General features: G+C 44.8%; 1 protein-coding gene and 1 pseudogene across 1 annotated transcript in view; one reads left to right on the top strand and one right to left on the bottom strand.

Moving 5' to 3' along the window:
- The window catches only part of ADAMTS5 (ADAM metallopeptidase with thrombospondin type 1 motif 5), a 60371-nt gene extending 41824 nt beyond the window's left edge, over nt 1-18547 (bottom strand). Inside the window, exons 1-2 of the mRNA XM_055421697.2 lie at nt 16998-18547; nt 853-985 (exon numbers count right to left, since the gene is read on the bottom strand). Of these exons, the coding sequence (XP_055277672.2) occupies nt 853-985; nt 16998-18113 (1249 nt within the window). The 5' untranslated portion in view covers nt 18114-18547. The remainder of the gene's footprint in view (nt 1-852; nt 986-16997) is intronic.
- LOC148778706 (uncharacterized) lies at nt 18170-19069 on the top strand (annotated as a pseudogene).
- The last annotated feature ends 8738 nt before the right edge of the window (nt 19070-27807 follow it).

Genomic DNA, 27807 nt, shown 5'->3' with positions numbered 1-27807 from the left:
CTGGTATCTATAATTTACCCAAGTTGGTCCCTGAAATAATTCGATAAAATAGGCACAATTATTTCTATATTTCAGATATGAAAACTGAAGCTTAGAGAGTTTAAATCATCAGACCAACAGGAGACAGGCAGAAAGTACTTTAGCAAGAACTGAGCCCAGATGTATCTAATTCTAAAACCTAATCCCAAATACTAAATTAACTTCTCATGTCTAGTAGCCTCGGTCAGTGATTACAAACCACATATTCCTAATCGCTGGGATATTTGTCATATTTAGTCTAAAATTTCCAGTTTCAGGATTGAAATGAGTTTCTTAATGTCACCAGGTAAGGAACACTTTGCAATCAACCCTGGTGACAGGTTCTGTTTCATTTGCTTTGCTTCTTAAAAACAAGACTGGAATGGTGACCATAAGCTATAGATTACCTTTGCCAGGAGTCACTGTATCACTGACAGTGGAATAAAACCTGAATGAATTTCTGTGTAAATTGATTCGCCCTGGATGAGTCCACAGGGTAATTTTTAAGACAAACATCTCTGCATTCCATTGTCAACTGTGACAGATTTTATCTCATCAGGTTCTGGGTGGACACTTTACAAGACAGTGGCAGTAGTAACTTTCTCTTAAACTTTTAAATGGCACCAACAGAAAGGAAGTCTCTACCACGTGTGCCTAACTTTGGTTTCCATCCCTCTTAGGAGTTAACCCTAAAAGTGCAAATATAAACAAATGTAATCCCCAAGGGTTATCCGAACCAGGAGAAATCTGGAATTAATTGCCAAGTATGCTGGTTCCTGTTGCAGCTGTTACAAGTGTTTGATTTGGCCAGGGAAGAGAAAAGACGCTGCATACCAATTTCGTGAGCCACGGTAAAGGCTGCATGGAGGCCATCATCTTCAATCACCGCGCAGCTGCGCTCAGGAGAGCATATGGTCCCAACGTCTGCCATTCCCAGGGTGTCGCATGAATGATGCCCACATAAATCCTGCCCAGGAGAAAGAAAGAAATCATTAAAGTCCATTTACATCCAGAAGGAGCCACCTTGTAGAACCACTTGCTCACTCCAAATGTCAACACTGGGATTTGTTTATGGTATCACCTGCTCAGCTCTGGAAATGGTCCAAAGACAAACTAATAGCATTGACTCTGCTAAGCTTCTCTGGGCCCCAGAAGCACAGAAGGATGATGGGACTCAATTACATTTTAAAAGATGTCCAAGACTGTGGCTTGTCTGGTACAAAAGTAGCCACAGTCTTAACAAAGTTGTATCATGTAAATGTAGGCATGTATGTTATGGATCATTTTCACATATGGTCACGCTTAAGAAAGTCTTTAATATTCTGACCTAAATTCATGTTAAATGTATCAGAAGTCAAACGTATTAATTTATTTTCCATCACAGGGGCAAAACTGCAATTCTGCCACCTATTTATGGCATAATATAAATTTCTCAGTCATTTGAATAGGAAACTAAGTTTTAATGTATGAGGGTAATTCCTCAAAAGATCATCTCAATTTCCAAATCGAGTGGTAATTTCATAGATTGTTTCTTCAGAAATATATACAATCTTTCCCATAGTGTTTAATGTATGTTTCTCAACCCGATCAATCCTCAGAAAATATAGGTAACATATTGTGGGTGCTCAGTCACTCAGTCATGTCTGACTCTTTGTGGCCCCATGGACTGTAGCCCACCAGGCTCCTCTGTCCATGGAATTTTCCAGACACGAGTGGGTTACCATATCCTCCTCCAGGGGATCTTCCCAACCCAGGGATTGAACCCAACTCTTTTGAGTCTCCTGAATTGGCAGGCAGAATTTTACCACTAGTGCCACCTGGGATGCCCCTGTAATATACTGTATTTATATAAATGAGTGTATGCATTTGTCTGGTGAGAAGTTGTATAGCTTATAAGAGTTTCTCAAAGGAGAACACGATCACATGTCACTAATGGTTGTGAAAGTCGCTCAGTCATATGCGACTCTTTGCGACCCCATGGACTGTCTCCAGGCCAGAATACTGGAGTGGGTAGCCCTTCCCTTCTCCAGAGGGTCTTCCCAACCCAGGTCTCTCACATTATAGGAGGCTTCTTTACCAGCTGAGCCACAAGGGAAGCCTGTTACTAATGGTTAAGATGATCAAATTAGATGAAAGAGACATCAACAAGACAATTTTAAATTATGAAGCATAAAGAAAAAATAGAAGCCAAAATTTAGATATAGATTTGTAATGATAAATTTTCCCCTAAATGTTATTTGAATGTTAATGGACATTAGCTTTTCTTGTATTTGACTCCTGCTTTCAATGAAAATGAATTGAGAGTGTGTGTATTTCTATCAAAGAAGCCATAAGTGGGTAATGGCAGGAGAGTTTTATAAAATATCGATTATTATGAAAGATGACTGTTTACTAACTGAAATTGTTCTCTCTATTGCAGTTATTATCTTTGTGTCTCCAACTACCACAATGTCTGACTTTCAACAGGAACTCAACAAATATTTGCTTAATTGAAGGTGAATTCTGACATATAGTCAGATGCAATGTAGACCTCACACACCTTTACTTTTTGTTCATTTATATTTTGATGACATAAGCTAATATTTTTATTCTACCAGGACACAGAGAAAAGATGTTTATCTTATGTGGATTTTTGCCTTGATGAACATTGTCGCACATGTTTAATATGCTGTATGCTAACAAGACTGCAATAGACTCCAGGAAGTCAACACGAGATGTTACTACTATATAACCAATGCTGCCGAGTCAATGTCTATACACTCTTCTAACTCTTCTCTGTTTTGCTGCATGGAAGTCCAGCCAAGGTGAATAATATTTAAAAGATATATGCTACAATCTCCCTTATTGTGTTCCATATATTATGAGATCCCAGCTGCGATGAACTGTACTGTGGCTGCCATGTCATTATAACTTCAGACAGTGGAAATCTCAGCCAAGTAAGTTTGGTGAATCAAGTCACCAAACCAACAGTAGTCTCCCAAAGTCTCCTGGGTATCCTCATATGCCATCCTGTGGGATGTCAAATAACTACTGTTGAGAACAAATTAGTAGTTTTTAAAATTGAAATTAGAACACACGTTTGCATAACAATCGGTCTTTGAGATAATTGTATAGTAGAATGCATGTTTTAATCCATTTTTTTCCTCCAGTCATTTTAGTAGCTTTAAGACCAAAGACCAAGGTCATGGTTTAAGTGAATTGCTGGACACTGGAGGTTATTTCTGCACATGCAAATTTTTTTTAAAAAACCAGGATTTATGTTTACCTTCACAGTTTGGGGTTATTATCTTCAAATGACAAAATCTAAGAAATGTTTCCCCTTCTTACGCTTTACTTCATTAATAAGCTTGGATGAAGAGTCACAGCTAATGGAAATGACCTCTTGTTGTACACAGAGTTTAATGTGGATTCTTCATCTCTCTCTGTTTACTGATAATCAATTGCTCATTAGAGCCCATCAGCCCTCCTTGTCATCCTTGAATTGCATTAAATGCATTTGGCACTTTGCCATGGAAATTTGTACATGTGACAAAATTATGAACAAAAGCAGTTTTTTTTTTTAAATCACATTGATTAAACCCCTTGACTGCATAGCCACAGTCTTTATTTCTGTAACTGTAATTATGTGAACTAGCAACCTTTCCATTTTACTCATGCAGTTTCAAATCCATGGCAGCCCAGTAATGGTGTCTTCCTCAAGACTGACAATGAATGCCTGTGATTCTCTGTGCTCCAATGTTCATTCCAATCCACTAAAACTGAACTTGTGCATCAAATTATTAAGAATATAACACATCAAACTCATCTCTATTTTCTGATGATTTATAACAACATTTACAGGTGCAAAGCTTATTTAAAGTTTATAGGTGCTTTTGTTTTTTAATTCAGAGCAGGATTAAGTATCCTAGTGAGACAATAGCACATCTACCTATCTATCTGTCTATCCATCCATTCATCTATCTTCCAAAACTGGAGGTAGGAGATACTAAAGGAATGAAAATCACAAAAGGTATCCACATAAGGGTCAAATGAATTAAGAGTGCTGACAAGGATTTTTCTGCTTAGTCAGTGTAAATCTGAAGGTAAGTTATATCTGTTATGTCAAAGATGGTTCTTTTTAAGCAGAATTGATTTCATGATATTGATATGTATAGACAATGATGCAATGGAAAATTTAATACAATGTAAGGGTTGCGACGCGAGAGACGCCGGCCCCGGCGGCGCAGACGCGACGCGAGAGACGCCGGCCCCGGCGGCGCAGACGCGACGCGAGAGACGCCGGCCCCGGCGGCGCAGACGCGACGCGAGAGACGCCGGCCCCGGCGGCGCAGACGCGACGCGAGAGACGCCGGCCCCGGCGGCGCAGACGCGACGCGAGAGACGCCGGCCCCGGCGGCGCAGACGCGACGCGAGAGACGCCGGCCCCGGCGGCGCAGACGCGACGCGAGAGACGCCGGCCCCGGCGGCGCAGACGCGACGCGAGAGACGCCGGCCCCGGCGGCGCAGACGCGACGCGAGAGACGCCGGCCCCGGCGGCGCAGACGCGACGCGAGAGACGCCGGCCCCGGCGGCGCAGACGCGACGCGAGAGACGCCGGCCCCGGCGGCGCAGACGCGACGCGAGAGACGCCGGCCCCGGCGCAACGAACCACGCAAAGAGGTGCGGCCGTGAGGAGCTACCCCACGCCTGAGGCCAGGGCCGGCGGCCGAGAGGAGCTACCCCACGTCCAACAGGCGGTGGCTGCGCGGGCGCAGGAGGGCCGAGAGGAGCTACTCCGCGTTCAAGGTCAGGAGGGGTGGCCTTGAGGAGATACCCCTCGTCCAAGGTAAGGTACAGCGGCTGCACTTTGCTGGAGCGGCTGTGAAGAGATTTTCCACGACCAAGGTAAGAGAAACCCAAATAAGACGGTAGGTATTGCTAGGGGGCACCAGAGGGCAGACAAACTGAAATCATAATCACAGGAAACTAGCTGATCTAATCACATGGACCACAGCCGAATGTGGTCCCCTGGAGAAGGGAATGGCAAACCACTTCAGTATACTTGCCTTGAGAACCCCATGAACAGTAACAAAGGGCAAAATGATAGGATACTGAATGAGGAATTCCCCAGGTCGGTAGGTGCCCAGTATGCTACTGGAGCTCAGTGGAGAAATAACTCTAGAAGGAATAAAGGGATGGAGCAAAAGCAAAACCAATACCCAGTTGTGGATGTGACCAATGATGGAAACAAGGTCCGGTGCTGTAAAGAGCAATATTGCATAGGAACCTGGAATGTTAGGTCCATGAATCAAGGCAAATTGGATGTGGTCAAACAGGAGATGGCAAGAGTGAACGTCGACATTCTAGGAATCAGTGAATTAAAATGGACTGGAATGGGTGAATTTAACTCGGATGACCATTATATCTACTACTGTGGGCAGGAATCCCTTAGAAGAAATGGAGTAGCCATCATGGTCAACAAAAGAGTCCGAAATGCAGTACTTGGATGCAATCTTAAAAATGACAGGATGATTTCTGTTCGTTTCCAAGGCAAACCATTCAATATTACAGTAATCCAGGCCTATGCCCCAACCAGTAATGCTGAAGAAGCCGAAGTTAATCAGTTCTATGAAGACCTACAAGACCTTTTAGAACTAACACCCAAAAAAGATGTCCTTTTCATTCTAGGGGACTGGAATGCAAAAGTAGGAAGTCAAGAAACACCTGGAGTAACTGGCAAATTTGGCCTTGGAGCACGGAATGAAGCAGGGCAAAGGCTAATAGAGTTTTGTCAAGAGAATGCACTGGTCATAGCAAACACCCTCTTCCAACAACACAAGAGAAGACTCTACACATGGACATCACCAGATGGTCAACACCGAAATCAGATTGATTATATTCTTTGCAACCAAAGATGGAGAAGCTGTATACAGTTAGCGAAAACAAGACCAGGAGCTGACTGTGGCTCAGATCATGAACTCCTTATTGCGAAGTTCAGACTTAAATTGAAGAAAGTAGGGAAAACCACTAGACCATTCAGATATGACCTCAATCAAATCCCTTATGATTATGCAGTGGAAGTGAGAAATAGATTTAAGGGACTAGATCTGATTGATAGAGTGCCTGATGAACTCTGGACGGAGGTTCGTGACATTGTACAGGAGACAGGGACCAAGACCATCCCCATGGAAAAGAAATGCAAAAGAGCGAAATGGCTGTCTGAGGAGGCCTTACAAATAGCTGTAAAAAGAAGAGAGGCGAAAAGCAAAGGAGAAAAGGAAAGATATAAGCATCTGAATGCAGAGTTCCAAAGAATAGCAAGGAGAGATAAGAAAGCCTTCCTCAGTGATCAATGCAAAGAAATAGAGGAAAACAACAGAATAGGAAAAACAAGAGACCTCTTCAAGAAAATTAGAGATTCCAAGGGAACTTTTCATGCAAAGATGGGCTCGATAAAGGACAGAAATGGTATGGACCTAACAGAAGCAGAAGATATTAAGAAGAGGTGGCAGGAATACACAGAAGAACTGTACAAAAAAGATCTTCCCGACCAAGATAGTCACGATAATGTGATCACTGACCTAGAGCCAGACATCTTGGAATGTGAAGTCAAGTGGGCCTTAGAAAGCATCACTACGAACAAAGCTAGTGGAGGTGATGGAATTCCAGTTGAGCTATTTCAAGTCTTGAAAGATGATGCTGTGAAAGTGCTGCACTCAATATGCCAGCAGATTTGGAAAACTCCGCAGTGGCCACAGGACTGGAAGAGGTCAGTCTTCATTCCAATCCCAAAGAAAGGCAATGCCAAAGAATGCTCAAACTACCGCACAATTGCACTCATCTCACACGCTAGTAAAGTCATGCTCAAAATTCTCCAAGCCAGGCTTCAGCAGTATGTAAACCGTGAACTCCCAGATGTTCAAGCAGGTTTTAGAAAAGGCAGAGGCACCAGAGATCAAATTGCCAACATCCGCTGGATCATGGAGAAAGCAAGAGAGTTCCAGAAAAACATCTATTTCTGCTTCATTGACTATGCCAAAGCCTTTGACTGTGTGGATCACAATAAACTGTGGAACATTCTGAAAGAGATGGGAATCCCAGACCACCTGACCTGCCTCTTGAGAAACCTGTATGCAGGTCAGGAAGCAACAGTTAGAACCGGTCATGGAACAACAGACTGGTTCCAAATAGGAAAAGGTGTACGTCAAGGTTGTATATTGTCACCTTGCTTATTTAACTTATATGCAGAGTACATCATGAGGAACGCTGGGCTGGAAGAAGCACAAGCTGGAATCAAGATTGCTGGGAGAAATATCAATAACCTTAGATATGCAGATGACACTACCCTTATGGCAGAAAGTGAAGAGGAACTCAAAAGCCTCTTGATGAAAGTGAAAGAGGAGAGTGAAAAGGTTGGCTTGAAGCTCAACATTCAGAAAACAAAGATCATGGCATCTGGTCCCATCACTTCATGGGAAATAGATGGAAAAACAATGGAAACAGTGTCAGACTTTGTTTTTTGGGCTCCAAAATCACTGCAGATGCTGATTGCAGCCATGAAATTAAAAGACGCTTGCTCCTTGGCAGGAAAGTTATGACCAACCTTGATAGTATATTAAAAAGCAGAGACATTACTTTGCCGACCAAGGTCCGTCTAGTCAAGGCAATGGTTTTTCCCGTGGTCATGTATGGATGTGAGAGTTGGACTGTGAAGAAAGCTGATCGCCGAAGAATCGATGCTTTTGAACTGTGGTGTTGGAGAAGACTCTTGAGAGTCCCTTATACTGCAAGGAGATCCAACCAGTCCATTCTAAAGGAGATCAATCCTGGATGTTCATTGGAGGGACTGATGCTAAAGCTGAAACTCCAATACTTTGGCCACCTCATGAGACGAGTTGACTCACTGGAAAAGACTCTGATGCTGGGAAAGGTTGGGGGCGGGAGGAGAAGGGGACAACGGAGAATGAGATGGCTGGATGGCATCACCGACTCTGTGGACATGAGTTTGAGTGTACTCCGGGAGTTGGTGATGGACAGGGAGGCCTGGCGTGCTGTGATTCATGGGGTCGCGGAGAGTCGGACACGACTGAGCGACTGAACTGAACTGAACTGAACTGAAGGGTTGCAAGAGCATGCAGAGGTTTAACCAGTGGGCTTAAATTTAACCAGTGGCTGGGGGATAGGACTGGGACACTGTACCTAAAATAGAGCTGAAATGGTCAGCAAGACCAGGGAAAGCTTGACAGAGAGGTCACTGACATGGTGACGAGGGGTGGCCATTTGCAATATCATGAATATGGCAGTATCTGTGATTCATCATGGAGTTTAGAAGGACTCACAGTGTCCCAGACCTATTCTTGTGGATGGAATGGGGAGCAGGGAGCCAGCAAAGGATTCTACCTTGAAATGCAGGTGCCTAGAAGCTAACACAACTTGGAAAATCAAAGTGATTGGTACTGGGTAAGTAGACACGAATATGCAAACTGGAAGTAACAGCAAGAGATGTAGGGGAGATTGGTTTCTCAGGCAGCACAAACGTGCTGAGGGAAGGAAGGAAACACAGAGGCTGATACGAGCAGATGTGATCCCATCTGCAGAACAGCAGCCAGAATGAACGCAGAGTGCTTTGTAAGGGGGGATCTGGAGTTAACTAAAACTTCAGTTCGGTTCAGTTCAGTCGCTCCGTCGTGTCCGACTCTTCGCGACCCCATAGACTGCAGCACACCAGGCCTCCCTGTCCATCACCAACTCCCAGAGTTTACGCAAACTCATGTCCATCAAGTCGATGACGCCATCCAACTATCTCATCCTCTGTCACCCTCTTTTCCTCCTGCCTTCAATCTTTCCCAGCATCAGGTCTTTCCAAATGAGTCAGTTCTTCACATCAGGTGGCCAAAGTATTGAAGTTTCAGCTTCAGCATCAGTCCTTCCAATGAATATTCAGGACTGATCTCCTTTAGGATGGACTGGCTGGATCTCATTGCAGTCCAAGGAACTCTCAAGAGTCTTCTCCAGCACCACAGTTCAAAACCATCAATTCCTTGGCGATCAGCTTTCTTTATAGTCCAACTCTCACATCCATACATGACTACTGGAAAGACCGGCATGCACTGTCTGGGTTTCTCATGGCTTTTCAGCTAGACCCCTACCTATTGTTGATCGGCTGTTTGTTGCTGTTGAGGTGCTTGACAGTTGTAGCGAAGTGATGCTCAGGCTTGCTTCTCCCAGTGTTCGTAACAGTTCAGTTCAGTTCAGTTCAGTCGCTCAGTCGTGTCCGACTCTCCACGACCCCATGAATCACAGCACGCCAGGCCTCCCTGTCCATCACCAACTCCCGGAGTACACTCAAACTCATGTCCACAGAGTTGGTGATGCCATCCAGCCATCTCATTCTCCGTCGTAACAGTACTTTCTATTAAATATTTATACAGATATTACCACTAATAAGGACAAGCCTGGGCTTCCCTGGTGGCTCAGTGGTAAAGAATCGGCCTGCCAGTACAGGAGATTAAGGTTTGATCCCTTGGTTGGGAAAATCCTCTGGAGGAGGGAATGGCAACCTGCTCCAGTATTCTTGCCTGGAGAATGCCATAGACAGAGGAGCCTGGCGGGCTACAGTCCATAGGGTTACAAAGATTTGGACACTGAGCCACTGAGCACACACATGAGGACAAGCCGGGAACTCAAGGGAAGGGCAGAGAAGAGGGTTTACATAGCCTTGTGTGTCTGCCTGTCTGCCCAGTTCCTAATGAAGAAGAATTATTGATAGGAGAAAGGGGTGTGGTCCATATTACGGCCATCAGTATAACTCAGATATACACTTATTCATCATAATTCATATTTTTCCTGTGGGATCCGATTCTTTTCTTTAAGATTTTTTTGATGTGGAGCATTTTTAAAGTCTTTATTGAATTTGTTATAATACTGTTTCTGTTTTATGTTTTGGTGTTTTGGCCTCTACGAATGTGAGATCTTAATTCCCTGGCCAGAGATTGAACTGCCTTGGAAGGTGAAGTCTTAACCACTGGACTGCCAGGGAAGTTTTCCTGGATCTGTTTCTCGAGGTGTCATTTCCCTCTCTGGCTATCTAAATGGCATCCCCCAATAACAGAAGCTCTTATGTGGACCTCAGCAGAGACTATGTTATTTGGGTCTGTTAAACCGCGACTGAGCGACTGAACTGAACTGAACTGAAGCCGAACAAGACAACATCCCATGTTATGCAATCTCCATCTTTGCTTCTGGATACAGCTCGGTCACACAAAACAGAGAGCCCTGCTGGATTAGGGACCAAGGGCCCTGGGTACTTGCTCCTAAAACAATTACTGTGTGTTCACAACCTGCCCGACACTGTACTAAGTGCTGACAGCATAGTGAATAAATAAGATCTGATTTCAACGGTTAAGAAACGTGACATGATTTAGATGCATCAAGAGGGAGGCAGACTGAACAGGCTATTGAGGGATTTCAGAAGAGGAATGACACACTCTCCTTGGGGAAATCAATAAAGGTGTCTCAAAGGAGGTCACTGGATCTTGAGGGATGAAAAGATGTTTGACAATGTTAAAAAAGAAAAAGAAGTGAAAGTGTGAGTCTCTTGGTCATGTCTGACTCTTTGTGACTCCATGGACTACAGCCCACCAGGCTACTCTGTTCTGGAATTTTCCTGGCAAGAATACTGGAGTGGGTTACTATTTCCTCCTTCAGGGGATCTTTCCAACCCAGGGGTCAACTTGTGTCTCCTGCAGTCCTTGTGTTGGCAGTTGGATTCTTCACCACTGAGCCACCCGGGAAGCACAATCTTGACCTCTATGGTATGTCCGGTGAAATCCAAGAGTCTACAGGCACAGTACAGTACATATGAATGCACTGAGAAAGACATTCCAGAAAAGAAGCTGAAAGTGATGGATAAGACACCTGGTGACATCATCAACTTACCTGTCTCCCACTGGCCACATCAGATTGGTCACTGCGAGTCACTGACTCCAACTACCAAATGTCTCAGGTAGCTGTCCTGTCTTTCTTGCTCCTTTCATTGTTCCTTCCTGTCTATCACTTAAGGCTTTTAAAGGGTCCTTTGTCTCCCGTGAGATCCCTACCTATATGCTACAGTAAGTTACCTTTTAGCATCCTGATGTCGTGCTGGGTGCTAAGTAGCTTCAGTCGTGTCCAACTCTCTGTGACCCCATGGACTGTAGCCAGCCAAGGTCCTCTGTTCATGGGATTTCTCAGGCAAGGATACTGGAGTGGGTTGCCACTCCCTCGTCCAGGGCATCTTCCTGACTCAGGGAGCAAACCTGACTCTCTTGGGTCTCCTGTGTCTCTTGAATTGGCAGGTGGGTTCTTTACCACTAGCGCCACCTGGGAAGCCTCTGTCCTTGAGTACCTAAACCTTATTATATTTCCCAGGATTGCCATGCTGCCTCTGGGCAACTCCAAGAATTAATTTGGTGTTTCTACAATGCCTATATCCTCCTTATGGATCTGGTTAATTCTCCTCTTTCTTCCAAAGTGAACTCAGATGGGTTAGGCTACCTTCTAATGTACTCCCATGCCATTTAGTGACCACATTTATTAAAACATCATCACACTGTATAACAATCATCTACTTCCTTTTCTGTTTCCTACATTAGGATTCTTAGGAAAAGGGCCACTTTTCAAACCTCTGAAGCCCTCTTTGCCTATGAGAAATATGTTGAATGTTTGCATAAACTCATTATAATATTTTTATCTTAGAGACCACTTGACAAACTTCCCTCTCAGCCATTTGTCAGCTGTTACTGGTGGAAGTTTATCTCTGTTTCTCTTTGTATGAATGTCCTTATCTGTCAAATGATAATAAGATCAGATGCGTGCATATTGTTGAAAGAATTAATTCTTAAATGATTTATGACTATGAATAGCACCTAATGAAATGCTCAACAAAAGCTGGCTGGATCCAAATAAAATCTATCCATCTTTTGAGGACCAGTTCAATTCTCCATTTACAATAAAGCCAGTATAAAGATCCAGAGACAGAATTGATTGTTCCCTTCTCTTTCCTTTCTCAGCTTTTGTTTATAGCTCAGTTGCAGCAATTATTAGAGCTTTCTTAATATTAGAGTGATATATGCATACATGTGAGCTTCCCAGGGAGCACTAGTGGTAAAGCACCAGCTTGCCTGTAGGAGAGGTGGATTTGATCCCTGGATTGAAAAGATCCACTGGAGGAGGGCGAGGCAACTCACTCCAGTATTCTTGCTTGGAGAATCCCATGGACAGACAGAGTCTGGCAAGCTATAATTCACTGTATCAACTGAAACAACTTAGCTTGCAGACACAGCACATATATATACGTAAGCTGACAATGGTCCGTATAGTCATAGCATGGTTTTTCTAGTACTCATGTACAGATGTGGGATTTGGACCATGAAGAAGGCTAAGCACTAGAAGAATTGATGCTTTCGAATTATCGTGCTGGAGAAGACTCGTGAGAGTCCTTTGGATTGCAAGGAGATCCAACCAGTCCATCCTAAAGGAAATCAGTCCTGAATATTCATTGGAAGGACTGATGCTGAAGCTACAATACTTTGGCCATCTAATGCGAAGAACCAACTCACTGGAAGAGACCCTGATGTTGGAAAAAAATGAAGGCAGGAGGAAAAGAGGGCAGCAGAGGATGAGATGGTTAGACAGCATCACTGACTCAGTGGATATGAATTTGAGCAAACTCAAATGGTGGATGATGGGAGATGGTGGAGGACAGGGGAGCCTTGCATGCTGCAGTCCATGGGGTCACAAAGAGTTGGACATGACTTAGCGAATGACAACAGCATGCATATGTCTGCTTCCTCTCCCCTGGTGACAAGCTGGAGTGGCCAGGGATGACATATTTTCTTACTCCCTTCAACTCCCTAAATGAGTGTCTCACAAATAGAAGGTGCTCAGATGCATGAGCTGAATATAAGACAGACGACAGTAAAATACATCCTTTGTGTCATGGCTTTTGATTTTGTGGAATATTCTTCACAACTACTTAGTTTAGACACAATTTATTTACAACATTATGTCAGTTTCAGGTGTACAAACTACTGATTCAATAGACACATATATTGCAAACTGATCGCCATATTAAGTCTATTTAACATCCATCACAAAGTTTTTCCCTCGTGATTTAGAACTTTTAAGACCTACTCTCAGCAATTTTCAATTCATAATTTATTATTTAAATACCAACTTGAGCTGCTGAAGTTGCCCCCTGTCTTCCCATTTCTGAGTTATTTAGCTTTTTACCAGTTAGAATTGACCTATTGGCTATGATTCTTTTAGAAGGCTTCCCTTGTCAGTTTAAATGGGATTTGAACTCATATGTGTGATAGAATTCAGTTAATCTAGCCTACAAGCAAATAAGAAAAAGCTCATCCTTCTCCCTCTTCCAAGCTCCCAATCTTCTTCTAGGGCCCCCTATTATGATAACCTTGAAAGAAGCTAGCTGGTAATTCTGAGTGGAGCCCCCATTACAATGTAAGAGTCCCCCTTATAATGCTTTACAGTGTTATAAGGCAGAATGTAGATTGGCAATTCGGGATTGACAAGGACCCACCGTGTAGCACAGGGAACTCTGTTCAACACTCTGTAATAGACTGAATGGGGAAAGAATTTGAAAAGGAATAGATACATGTATTTGCATAATTGAATCACTTTGCTGTATACCTGAAACTAACACCAATATAAAAAATACTTTAAAAATAAGACTAATTATAGGAGCAAGGTGTTACCTGTTAACTGGCACACTGATGATTCATGAAAATGAATGAACTGTTTCTATTATATAATCTGAAAGCTGGTTCAGTTTCAATCCAACACTTCCAATCCATGAAAAAGTCAAGCTTTCATTAATGTGGTACAGAGGGGAGAAAATATTAAACAAACAATTTCTCACTTTGTTCTCAAACAGGTAGGTGTTTATCTCTAAAAAAAAATTACATGGCCCCCAAAATGGGTTTAGGAGTTTGTCTTTAAAGAAATTATTGTATAAAAAAAAAAAAGAGGAAGCCAAGAACCAGAAAAGGATTCTGGAAGGCAAAAATAAATCCTAGGGCGATCGGATTTCTACTGTTTGATGGAAGAAGTGGTGTGAATTCCAGTGTAAGTGCCACTCAGGAGCGAAAACTGCTCCCCTTGCAAAAAAAAAGTGACTGGTGCTAAGTTTCTCTAATTAGGACAGCGCCAAGTGCTGGGGTACAGTCCTAACAGTGAAGTCTGTTAGTTTGATAAATGAATTACCAGCAGTATCCTGCTGACTCCTAGACACAGCATTCAAGGTGGCCTCGGCTAGTCAACAGGGGTGGAAAACATATCCTCACACATTTGCTTCATGCCTGAAAAACAAGCAATTTAGGAGAAGACATCTGGACACAGAATTTGAACAGTGCTCAGAGCCCATCAAAACATGGATTTCATGGCTTGGCGTCTGGCTGCTAAGCAACGTACTTCTTACATTCAAAACAGAGTTGTAAAAGTGGGATCCTGGTGCCAACTCTGGGTATTTCTCATTGAAAAAAAACAGCCATGAAAGTTTTTCTTTAGATTCCAGATATCTGATTTCCATGAAACTGAAGATCTCACATCATTTCTCCTTTAGTTCCCCTTGGTTTCCATACTCTGAAGTATTAACCAGAGACTGACACTGTTATTTTAAAGTACTCCTCAGTGAATGCTATGTGAGAATCTTGCAATATCCTTCTCAGCCCCTTAATTAATTGTGCTTTTTAAAACTGGATGCATATAATCATAAAACGCTTTTCAAATATTTGGTTCTCATCAAGTTAGATGTATATACCAGAGAGCCAGCCACCAGCTAAATGAGATTTACTTTACTGCTTCTGCTTGGCAAGGAGGCCAGGGAGGGCCCATGTAAAATATTTTCCATGTGTAGACTAGCTTGAAAAATGAATGTCCTTATAGTACTTATTAAAATGAAGATAGATGTTAATTTATTCCTTCCTTATCTATTAAAAGGTGCTGATATATTCCAAAGCTTAGAAAATAAGAATTGTTAGCTACTCAAATCAAATCCAGAAAACGCAACAGACAAATCATTTAGAATCACTGACTAGTTTTACTTTTTTTCTTTTTATTCTAAGACACAATTAGGAAAATTATAGGGCAGGAATAGGGAGTCATGGGGTCTTCTATTTATGTTTATTTTAATAATTTATGGCATCTGCATGTGTATTAAAAACGAAAGTGCACCATGAAAATGTTCAAAGGGAACACTTTGGAGTAGTATGCCTACAAAAGTATTTTTTCTCCTGTCTTTGGAGAACTTCCTTCCATAAACTCTCTGAAGCCTCCTTCTTGGCAGCCTCTAGTGATGTAGCAAAGCAAGAAATCCAGACACGGAAAGTTGCTTACCAAAAAAAAAAAAAAAAGGACCTGGAAACCAAATAAGAAAGGGATAGTCTTACAGGAGAACTTCACTTCATATGGAAGGCTACAGAAGTGAATGTTCTTCCGTTTTAAAGATTAATGTTGTGCAGAAAAATTAAAGGATGGTGTCCAGGAGATCACTTAATGAAGAGAAAGATTTTCCATCTTGCAAAGCACCGTGTACTGGCAGCCTCTCCCTAACTGCTGCCCTCCGGAGTCTTTATTTACATGTGGTTTACATTTATGTCCACCCCATGAACCACAAGTGTTTCTTCACTCCAAATTTATCAACACTTTTCCTTCATACCAGGAGTGCCTTAGTAAAAATAGGAGAATTAGGTGGTGGAGCTGTGTGATTCAGAAACCTCCTGCAAGCCGTCATTGAATTTCCTGTCCTATTTCTGTTTGTTCCCTTTTGTACCATGATTTTGCATAATATTCCAAAGTTTCTAATCCTTCATCTATCCTGGATGGATCTCAAGCACTTAAAGAATGTGCTATCAAGGTCCATTCTTACCAGACATCTGAGAGCATGACTCAAAACTGCCAATCAGAGGACAGCTGTGAAAATGGAGGCTCAGAGCTCCCAGCAAAATCAGCACAAAACCAGCTCAGACTCTGTATCTGAATGTCACACTTTTGTGGTGGTCTACATAGGTACTGGGTTACTCCCAGAACCTCTGAGTCTATAAAGATAATTTTTTTCCCCCTCCCATTACCTCCGTCCTTAAAAGAGGGAAATCCTGGAAAAACATTCCTTCATGTCTTGACTCTCTGCCCAGATCTTTCCGCTCTGGGACTTCAGAAACATTCATCCAAAACCCAAACATGCGAATTGGATGTGACCCTTGACGGGGCAGCTGTGGACAACCTAGCAGCGCTTGCTGTGCACTGAAGGATCAGGCAAAGGCGTTGCTAAGGAACCTCACAAGACTGATTTCTGTCTCCTCCTGGCCCTCCCGCATCTCTTCCGTGCAAGGAACCAAGTTTCCACCAAGGTGGATGTGTAAGAACTCCATTAGAAAGCCAGATGAGAAAACGAATCCTTCCTTTAGAAAGTCTTCCTTTGACTTATGTCCGGAAAGAGGTTCAAGGAAGAAGGTTGGGCATATACAGAGGAAGATGGTGGCTAAGAGTGACTACAATGAGTCACCCTTCACAGCCCTTTCCATCAGGTTAGCCAAAGTTCTACCTTTGGGTTCCTTGGAAAGTAGATGACCCCTGATTCCAAAGACAGACTCTGCTTTCCCCCTTTCCCCACGGAACCGTGCACATTTGCCCAAGCATGCTAGCCCAGCCCATTTTATCCAATTTGTGCCTCTATGGTACCAGATCTCAGACTGGAGACATCCAACCTGATGGACTGATGTCTAAGCCAGACTTGGTCATTTAAGGTTTGATTTGCTGCTGACTCTATACTCTGAAAACACGAGCACAGTGGGAGGCTGTCCTGGGTTTCCTGCAAGGAGCAGGTCAGCAAACCCACGGGGCCAGGCGGTTCGTGGGACAAAGAAGGCTGTCAGCCAGGCCGTCCCTTTGACCTACCTCCTTACTGCAGGCCTTGAACCACTCACCCAGGCGGGACCTACCTCCCGAGTAAACAGGATGGCCGCGTCATAGTGGTCCTCGTGATCATCGCCCAGCTGGTTGCGCTGGTGCTGCCACTTGCAGAAGTTCTTGAGCGTGGAGGCCGCGTTCTTGCTCACCTCCAGGCTCTTGTCCTTGTCGCCCAGCACCACGACCTTCACCACGACCAGGCGGATGTGGTTCTCGATGCTGGCGTGGCTGTACAGCTTGTTGGCGATGGAGGCCAGGGTCAGTAGGTAATGCTGGAGGCCCCGGCCGTACATCCGCGCCATGGACGCGTCGGCCACCAGGAGCAGCTCCACCTGGCGGGCCCGGGAGATGGAGCGGCGCCGCCGCCGCCACCACGTCCGTGGTCCCTGACTCCCGTCGGACGAGGGAGCCGACTGGCCCGGGAGCTGCTGCGGGGCCAGAGCCCAGCGTCCGTCCGGGCGGCGGGGCGCCGGGGGGCGCTCGCGGGCGCCTGGCGGGGACGCGAGGGTCTCGCAGCTGGTGCGAGGAGGCAGAGCCTCGAAGCTGAAACCCTCGCGGGTGTAGACGTGCAGGATCTGCGCGGACCCGTCCCCGTAGACGCGCGCGTCGTCCTCCGCCTCCGCCCAGGGACCGCGCAGCAGCGGCTGCAGGGTGTAGCGCGCGCGCTTGACCGCGAAGAAGCCGTCGAGGCCGCCGCAGAGATCAAAGACGGCCAGCGAGCGCGGGCTGCCGTCCACCGTGCCCCGGTAGAAGCAGTGGCCCCGGTGGCGCCGGGTCGCGTTCGGCCCGCCTCCTGCGGGCACCAAGCCAGCGGCGCCCACCGAACCGTCCCTCTCCAAGTCCAAGAGGAACCGCCGACCTCCCGCGTAGACGAGGTAGCCCACCTTGCCGCCGCCGGAGTAGAGCTGGTCGATGTTCTGCACGAGCCCGCGGCTCCCGCGCTGCGGCGCCAGTGGGTGCGGGTGGCCCGGAGGCTCGCTCGGCTCCCGCGCCTCCTCCCCCCGCCGCCCGCGGGGCTGGGCGGCCGCAGCCACAGCAGCAGCCCGAGGCTGCCCGGCTTTATCCTGGGCAGGTGCCGCGGCGGGACCGGCGGCCACCGGGGGCAGGCGGAGCGCCCACAGCATCAGGGACGCCCACCCGAGCAGCATAGTGCGCTGCCCGCGGGAGGGGCTGCGCGCCTGGGGGGACTTGGTGGGTTATTTGTTATTAGCTCTGGAAGTTACCGGGGTGGGAGGTGGGGACACATACACTTGCTTGCAAGGTTGAGTCTAGTGTCGGAGGGAGGGGGAACCCGGTAGCAGCGCCAGCCTGTCCCGGCCGCGATGCCAGCGTGCGAACTTTTCTTTGTTGCTTTGGAAAATGTTTGGATTCGGGCTCCGGAAAGAGGAGGAAAGCAAGAAAAGGAAAAAAAAAAAAAAAGCCGGGTTGCGGAGATTCAGCAGGTACTAGAAAACGGGGGAAAACCCAAACACGGCCAGGATCGGGGCACCAAGAAAAGTCAAGAAGGTGCCGCGCACCAGGCGGGCGACTGGTGCATGCTTTCCTCCAGGCTCCTTGCTGCTCCCGACCCGCCGGCCGCGGGGTTCCCAGCTCCGGAGCCGGCTTCCTTTCTTATTTGGGGGGTCTCCTTGACTCTACTGGAACCGGCCGGAAGGGAAGAAGAAGAGGGAAAAAAAGGCAGGAAAAATTAAAACAAAAATGCCAGGGGCGGCCTGCGGCGAAGCCAGCGAAGCGGCGCGTCTGGGTCCCTTCGGATGCAGTGTCCTCCTGCCCGCCGTCATCCCCAGTCTGCCGCTGCGAGCGCCGAGAGCAGCGCGAGCGCTGTGAAGATGCGAGGAGGTGGAACAATGAATTTATAGCGGCATGCCATCCTGCAATGGCAATTTCAACAATTCGTCACTGCAAGCTGCCTCTTAAAGGGAGAGCTTCCCCCACCACTCCCACCCTTCCTGGTCCGCGCCTAATCAGAAGGGGGAGGGCGGGCCTGGGGTGGGGTGGGGGGTTGATCGAGGAAAGGGCGACCGCGGAGGAGGAAGGGACCCGCCGAGGTGGAAGGAGGGAGGGGGGAGAGCGCAAGGGCGAAGGGGGAGAAAAAAGTATTTGAGGACGCAAAACAGAAGATTTCGTTGGCCTCATTTAAAGCCGCAGCGGCTCGGGGTTTGTCTGATATTTCACAACCAATGGGGTTGGCTAACCTCGGCTTACCTCATCTCCAGAAGGGGTGTTTTTGGTGTGCTTTTCAAGTTACTGAGACGTTTCACGTCTCTCCCTGCCTCCTCCTCGCCTGCGTTTCTTTCCCTCAGTAGGAAGTTCCTGTCGCAAGTTTTCCCCCTCCTCGCTTTTCAGGCCGGTGCGCGCCGGCCTCACAGACCTTGCAGCAGCATCCACCAGCCTGGGCTTTCGGCTGCCCGTGCACCCCCTCGCCCGGCGCTCCCGGTCCCAATCTCCTCCCTCCACATTCCCCAGACTCTTCGCTGTCGCTTTCGGATGTCCGCTAGGCTAGGGTTTCGGGTGACTAACTTCTCCCAGCCTCCAGCAGAGGGGCCTGGCAGCTGGCGCGCCGCTGCGGTGTCCCCGGGCAGGGCCGCGGGAGGCCTGGGAACTCCTCGCCTTTGTGTGCGAGCCGCGCGCTCCCCCCGTCTCCAGCGTGCGTTTCCATCCGCGCCCGCAATCTGTCACTCAATCCCAGATGACTGGAACTTCCTTTGCTTTACTTTCTGACGGCCAGGTTGAAAGCGTTAACTCATTTCCACCCGGTAGATTTAAAAAATAATGTACCCACACTTCACTTCTTCCTTCAGCTAAACATATACTTACATGATAAATACCCATGAGTGAAGTGAAATGAAAGTTTCTCAGTTGTGTCCGACTCTCTGCGACCCCATGGACTTTTTCCATGGAATTTTCCAGGCCAGAATACTCGAATGGGTAGCCTTCCCCTTCTCCAGGGGACTTTCCCAACCCAGGGGTCGAACCCAGGTCTCCCATCTTGCAGGTGGATTCTTTACCAGCTGAACCACCAGGGAAGCCCATAAATACCCATATTTATATTTATTTCTCTTAAAACAACCACTTACCACCCTTGGTCCTAACATACTATAATTCTCAGAAATTCCTTGTAGGTGAAAAAGAAGACTTTTTTGGGAAGAAGGGTGCCAGTTGGTGTTAGTATGTGAGCAGCATTGTGACTACAACTTTATTTGTCCCTTTTCTTTCCTCAAATTATCAACTCCAGCAGAAAAAAAGAAAAAAAAAAAAGGAAAATCCAACGACTTTCTAACCACTCAGTTCAGTTCAGTTGCTCAGTCGTGTCTGACTCTTTGCGACCCCATGGACTGCAGCATGCCAGGCCTCCCTGGCCATCACCAGCTCCCTGAGTTTACTCAACCTCACGTCCATTGAGTCGCTGATGCCATCCAACCATCTCGTCCTCTGTCATCCCCTTTTCCTCCTGCCTTCAATCTTTCCCAGCATCAGAGTCTTTCCAAATGAGTCAGTTCTTCACATCAGGTGGCTAAAGTATTGGAGTTTCAGCTTCAACACCAGTCCTTCCAATGAACATTCAGTACTGATCTCCTTTAGGTTGGACTGGTTGGGTCTCCTTGCAGTCCAAGGGACTTTCGAGAGTCTTTTCCAACATCACAGTTCAAAAGCATCAGTTCTTTGGCGCTCAGCTTTCTTTATAGTCCAGCTCTCACATCTGTACATGACTTCTAGAAAACATTCTAACCACTACTGATAATGATTAAAAGGTCTACTGCAGGGACAAGAGCATCTTCCTTCTCCATTATTCCTTGGCGAATTAATGAACAGCAGTGACAAATGAATTTGCTTTCTACCTTAAATTCACAGGGGATGCATGATAAGGATAGCAGGGGCACCTCTGTGTAGGCCAAGCTACTGATGGTTACTTGTATCCTTGCCAAGAGATTTAATCACTTTTTCAGGGAATCAGGAGGGTCCTGAATTGGATTCAGGTCCTCGGAGGAGCAATGAACCTGAGAATGCCAGAATGCCCAGCAATGATGCCCACTGCCCTATGCCCAGAGCACCCTCTGGAGTCATCGGAGAGGAGGGGTGAAACTGAGAGTTAGCTGAGAGTTAGCTCTCACTTATAATTGTAATGATTATAATGATCCTTGGGGTTTCCGGACCACTCAATAACCCCTAGTGGATTCTAAAAACATCTGCGAAGAAGTTACTATTTCTGAAGGTCATTGCCTTTAAAATTTTATATTGGAGTATAGTTGAATCCCAGAAAAACATCTATTTCTGCCTTATTGACTATGCCAAATCCTTTGATTGTGTGGATCACAATAAACCGTGGAAAATTCTGAAAGAGAAGGGAATACCAGACCACCTGACCTGCCTCTTGAGAAACCTATATGCAGGTCAGGAAGTGACAGAAGTGGACATGGAACAACAGACTGGTTCCAAATAGGAAAAGGAGTACGTCAAGGCTGAATATTGTCACCCTGCTTCTTTAACTTATGTGCAGAGTACATCATAAGAAATGCTGGGCTGGATGAAGCATAAGCTGGAATCAAGATTGCCGGGAGAAATATCATTAACCTTAGATATGCAGATGACACCACCCTTATGGCAAAAAGTGAAGAGGAACTAAAAAGCCTATTGATGAAAGTGAAAGAGGAGAGTGAAAAAGTTGGCTTGAAGCTCAACATTCAGAAAACAAAGATCATGGCATCTGGTCCCATCACGTCATGGGAAATAGTGGAAACAGTGTCAGACTTTAATTTTCAGTTCAGTTCAGTTCAGTCGCTCAGTCGTGTCCAACTCTTTGCGACCCCATGAATCACAGCACGCCAGGCCTCCCTGTCCATCACCAAATCCCGGAGTTCACTCAAACTCATGTCCATCAAGTCTTTAATTTTGGGGGCTCCAAAATCACTGTGGATGCTGATTGCAGCCATGAAATTAAAAGACACTTATTCCTTGGAAGGAAAGTTATGACCAACCTAGATAACATATTAAAAAGCAGAGACATTACTTTGTCAACAAAGGTCCGTCTAGTCAAGGGTATGGTTTTTCCAATGGTCATGTATGGATGTGAGAGTTGGACTATAAAGAAGGCTGAGTTCAGAATTGATGCTTTTGAACTGTGGTGTTGGAGAAGACTCTTGAGAGTCCCTTGGACTGCAAGGAGATCCAACCAGTCCATCCTAAAGGAGATCAATCCTGGGTGTTCATTGGAAGGACTGATGCTGAAGCTAAAACTCCAATAATTTGGCCACCTCATGGGAAGAGTTGACTCATTGGAAAAGACCCTGGTGCTGGGAGGGACTGGGGGCAGGAGGAGAAGGGGACAACAGAGGATGAGATGCCTGGATGGCATCACCGACTAGATGTACATGAGTTTGGGTAAACTTTTGGAGTTGGTAATGGACAGAGAGGCCTGGCGTGCTGCGATTCATGGGGTCGCAAAGAGTTGGACACGACTGAGCCACTGAGCAGAACAGATACTTGAATCCCATCTGGCGCCGCACTAAAGAATCTGCCTGTCAATACAGGAGATGAAAGAGATGTAGGTTGGGAAGATCCCTTGGAAAAGGAGATGACAACCCACCTGAGTATTCTTGCCTAGAAAATTCCATGGAGAGAGAAGCCTGGTAGGCTACAGTCCATGGGTCGAAAAAAGTAGGACATGACTGAGCACACACGTGCACACATAGACACATACATAGTTGATTAAAAATGTTGTGTTAGTTTCAGGTGTACAGCAAAGAGATTCAGTTATACTTGCACATGTATCTATTCTTGCTCAAATTCTTTTATCATTTAGGTTATTACAGAGTATTGAGCAGAGATCCGACAGAGTAGATCTTTGTTGGTTATATATTTTAAATGTAGCAATATATACATGTCAGTCTCCCAGGCTAACCGTCCTCCAGCTGATATCCCCTACTAACCATACGTTCATTCTCAAAGTCTGAGTCTGGTAAATTAGTTCTTGTGACATTTTTTTAAAGGTTCTTCATAAAAGTGACATCGTATGATATTTGTCTTTATTGCTCTGACTTACTCCATTTAGTATGATAATCTCTGGGTTCATCCATGTGGCCTCAAATGGCATTATTTCATTCTTTTTATCCATTCGTCTGTTGATGGACCATTAGGTTTCTTCCATGTCTTCACTATTTTAAATAGTGCTGTGAGGAACATTGGGGTGCATATGTCCTTTAGAAACTTTCTTTTCTCTGGATATATGCCCAGGAATAGGATTACTTGATCATATAGTAGCTCTATTTTTAGATTCTTAGGGACTCTCCATACTGTTCTCCACAATAGCTGTGAAATTCAAATCAAAACTACAATGAGATATCACCTCACACCAGTCAGAATAAGTAAATAAGTATTAGTTGCTCAGTCATGTCCAACTCTTTTCCCATACACTGTAGTTCACCAGGCTCCTCTGTCCATGGAATTCTCCAGGCAAAAATACTGGACTGGCTTGCCATTTCCTTCTCCAGAGGATCTTCCCAACCCAGGGACTGAACTCTGGTCTCCTGCATTACAAGCAGATTCTTTACCATCTGAGCCAAAAGGGAAGCCCCCTCACTACTCCCCCACCCCCTGGCACCCCACACAGAATGGCCATCATCAAAAGTGTGCAAACATTAAATGCTGGAGAGGGTGTGGAGAAAGGGGAACCCTCCTACACTGTTAGTGGAAATTTATATCGGGCCATTGCTTTCTAATTCCACAATCCCTCAGGCTCTCAGTCTAAGACCAGTACTACCAGTTGAATATTTTGAGGAACTGCAGACTTTCAGGATCAGGAAATAAAGGGGACTACCTAGTTTTTTTTTTTTTTTTTTTTTTACAGTTTTCCTCTTCCTCCAATAGTCTTCAAGTTTGTGCTGGCCATTCTCTCTTCAATGGTCATTGTCTTGTGCCTTTAGATAACATGTGTTACTATTACTATTGCTATTACCAATTTCAGTAAAAAACAGTTCAATATATGTCACTAAATACCATCTCTAAAACAACTTGGATTCATTAATTTTACCTTTTAGTCATGGTTGATCTCAAAGGATCATTTTGATAGAGAGGCATTTTAGATGACCGCGGTGTACTTTAACTATGATCATTTGCACTCACAGATTTCTTATTTAGCATTTAAGGAAATCCCAAATGAATTTTCTTCTTAGTGAACATTTTTCTCCTCTTTCACTGCCTTTCTCCCACGAATCATGTCTCTGAATGTTAGGCCTTCGGTTTTAATTTCACAGTGATATTTGTACTCAGGTCGTTGCTCAGCTGCTAAGTTGTGTCGGATTCTTTGCATCCCCATGGACTGTAGCACGCCAGGCTTCCCTGCCCTTCGCTATCTCTCAACATTTGCTCAAACTCACGTCCATTGCGTGAGTGATGCAACCATCTCTTCATCTGTCAACCCTTTCTTTTTTTGCTTTCAATCCTTCTCAGCATCAGTGTCTTTTCCAGTGAGTCGATTCTTCATATCAGGTGGTCAAAGTATTGGAGCTTCATCTTCAGCAACAGTCCTTCCAGTGAATATTCAGGGTTGATTTCTTTTAGGATTGACCAGTTTGATAGATGATTGAAATGTTTAGAGATATGTTGAATAACAGAATAGAAACAGATAAAGCTCCAAACATAAACATCAAGTAATAAATATAAATATAACCACATATTTACAAGATCAGAAACTAATACAGCTTATAAATACAATGAGTAAATTCTTACACATTCAGAAAACTTCTACTTGGATATGATTTTTTTTTTCTGTGAAAGTGACTTGGGCACATTAGGAAGTTCCTCTCGTAACACTTTTAAAATGTTACTCTTGTGGATTAGGATGAAAATTCCAGAAATGTTCCAGAAATATTAATGTCTGTCCCCCCAGGGAAATAATTTGCACTGGATGGAAGTAGTCTGGGTTTTTATTTTCATTTTTCAAAGTAGAAAGAGAAAATATATGAGACCTCACGTTTAGGGGGCCTAATTGCTATTTCATTCTTTCATTATTCTAAGTAACAGTTTTGTTTGTGCATATTTAATGAGAGGTGTCTACTGCATTTCTGGAGTACGTGAACACCCCTGATGTGTAATTTCACATTTCCCCAGAGGAAAACAGATGTTTCACTCCAGAATGTTATCAGTTGGAAACTAGAGATTTTACAACAGTCAAGACTGAAATGAGCTGCTGGTAAGCCAAAAGTCCACTAGTGGCCAGCTCTCCTGAAGCTAAAATCCCTTCCCTTGTAATTTGATGCTCAATCCACGTCTCTTAAAATCCACCCAGTGTAACAAATACCTGCCAAGCACCCACTGCAGAGTGCTCTGGAGGTTCTCCAGAGACATATAAAGATGAATAAGCCATGATTAATATTCAGAGATGCTGACCATTCAGAGAAAGAGCCACTGTACCAAGGAATACTTGGAGTGCAAACTGGAAAATGCAACTAGAGAGGGGAAAAAGGCAAGAGAACAACTTCTGCAGGTGCTCTCTGCTCTGTTTCCAGCACCACTTCCCTGCAAAGGATGTGTATGTTCTTGTAAGTAATATTTTCTCAGATTTCCATTCGCTAAAGTGTTATTTCCTCCCCTTCCCCCACCTGATTTTAATGCTAACAGTGAGGAAATAACAGACAATAAAATATTCCCCTCCAGCCAAACACCTGCTCCTTACCTCCCAAGTTGGAGAATCTCAGTCTCTCAACTCTGTAATAGTTTTCCCCCTATTATGGTCCCTACCCTATAGGTCTTGCAGTATTTTGAGGTCCCTGAGTGTCATGTTCCCAAGTGGCTGGATGCTAGATGCAGCAAATAGATCAGCTCCACTGCTGCTTGAGGCCCTGTATGCACACTTTAAAGATTCTAGGTCACCCTTCCCTGCAAGTGCCTCTCACCTTTGCAAATTCTCAGAAGACCTGCTTCAAAAGCAAAGATTATATTAGATGTCTCATATAAGTGCTATCATGTTCTGTTCTATGACTGGTTGACTTCATTTTGCCTCATGTCCTTTAGAGTTCCCTAGTGGCTCAGATGGGAAAGAATCTGCCTGCAAATGCGGAAGCGGAAGACCCGGGTTCAATCCCTGGGTTGGGACGATCCCCCAGAGAAGAGAATGATAACCCACTCCAGTATTCTTGCCTGGGAAATTCCATGGACAGAGGAACTTGTTGGGCTACAGTCCATGTGGTTACAAACAGTTGGATATGGCTGAGTGACTAACACACACGCACAGTGTCCTTCAGGTTCACCTGTGTCATGCACACACAAGAGTCAAATTTCCGAAATTTTAGAGAAGAACGATGATGCTAGGGTCTGGCAGGAGGGGAAAATGGAGAGTTCCTCTTTAAGAGTGTAAAGTTTAAGTTACTGAGAATACTAAAATCTAGAGATCTTCTGTAAAACGTTGTACCTATAGTTAACAATAGGGGCTTCCCAGGTGACTCAATGGCAAAGAATCTGCCTGCCATAACTGAAGATGCAGGAGACTTGGGTTCCATCCCTGGGTTGGGAAGATCCCCTGGATTAGGAAATGGCAGCGCACTCCAGTATTCTCACCTGGGAAATCCCACGGACAGAGAAGTTTGGCGGACTATAGTCCATGTGGTCGCAAAGAGTCAGATGCAACTGAGCACATAGTTAACGATGCTACATTGTACGCTCAAAGTATATTGATGGTTGCTGCTGCTAAGTCACTTCAGTCGTGTCCGACTCTGTGTGACCCCATAGACGGCAGCCCACCAGGCTCCCCCGTCCCTGGGATTCTTCAGGCAAGAACACTGGAGTGGGTTGCCATTTCCTTCTCCAATGCATGAAAGTGATGGTAGATGTCATTAAATATTCTTAACACAAAACAAGATGAAAACCTATTTGGAAATAGGGAAGGGAGTGTATATACTATGCTAGCTTTGATATTAACCCTAATTTTTTTTTAAAGGGGAAACTATTACTCTTTTCTATCTTCTAAACTATCTTCTCTTTTCCCCTAGCCCTTTACCTCCCTGTCCGTTTTCCTCCCACAATCCACAATGGTGTAAAGTGCTCCTTGACACACCAGGGCACATGCACAATCCTGCACATATGAGACACACAGCACACGTCAGCTTTTGCCGGCATGTGCACATACCCTCTGCCCTAACTCAGCTTTCCATGTAGGCTGTACTGATGTGATGCGAGTATAGCAAGTCCTGAGAATGTGGGAGGAGGTATTATGTCAACTCCTCCTTTCCCCTTGCAGAGAAAACAAACCTTGAGACCTGCATTGCAGATTTTTTTTTTAGGGAAATATGCCACATTCCTGATAAAACTCAAAACCATTTTCTTTTGTCTCTGCCTAGGACAGATTACAGAACAGTCTGTCTGCTGTGATGGATAGCATATGCTTCAGAATCAGTGTTACTTAATTTGATAAAAAAAATGTTGGGAAAAACTAGATTTTTCGTTTTTCTTACACACAGAAATTTTATATAGTATGAAGGTCTTCACGTGAATAATGTACATGTGTATTATTTAAGACATACAGGTGCTATCTGTAAAGTAAAACCGACAAGTCAGTTTTTATGCTGACCAGCTGTGAAATGTTGTTTTAGCTTTTCTCACACAATTATGTGCATATTACTTGCTTTTATGAGTTACTCCAGTTCCTTTTTTTTTTTTTTTCTTTATTTTCCGGAAACCATCTCAAAGTCAAACCTTACTGGAAACACATGGAAAATCAGGAATTTCCAGCCTAGAGTAATTTGAAACATTTGAGGTTTTAATTTTTTCCCTCATGATGACAAATTTAAGCAGAAATTTCAAATTACTTAATGAGTAGTAGTTGCCATTGTAATTGTAGTAGCTAGGAAT

This window comes from Moschus berezovskii, chromosome 1 (genome assembly GCF_049115385.1).
Source record: "Moschus berezovskii isolate FMDL1 chromosome 1, NW_MosBer_1.0, whole genome shotgun sequence".
Lineage (NCBI taxonomy): Eukaryota > Metazoa > Chordata > Mammalia > Artiodactyla > Moschidae > Moschus > Moschus berezovskii.
This window is presented reverse-complemented; position numbering and strand designations above follow the sequence as displayed.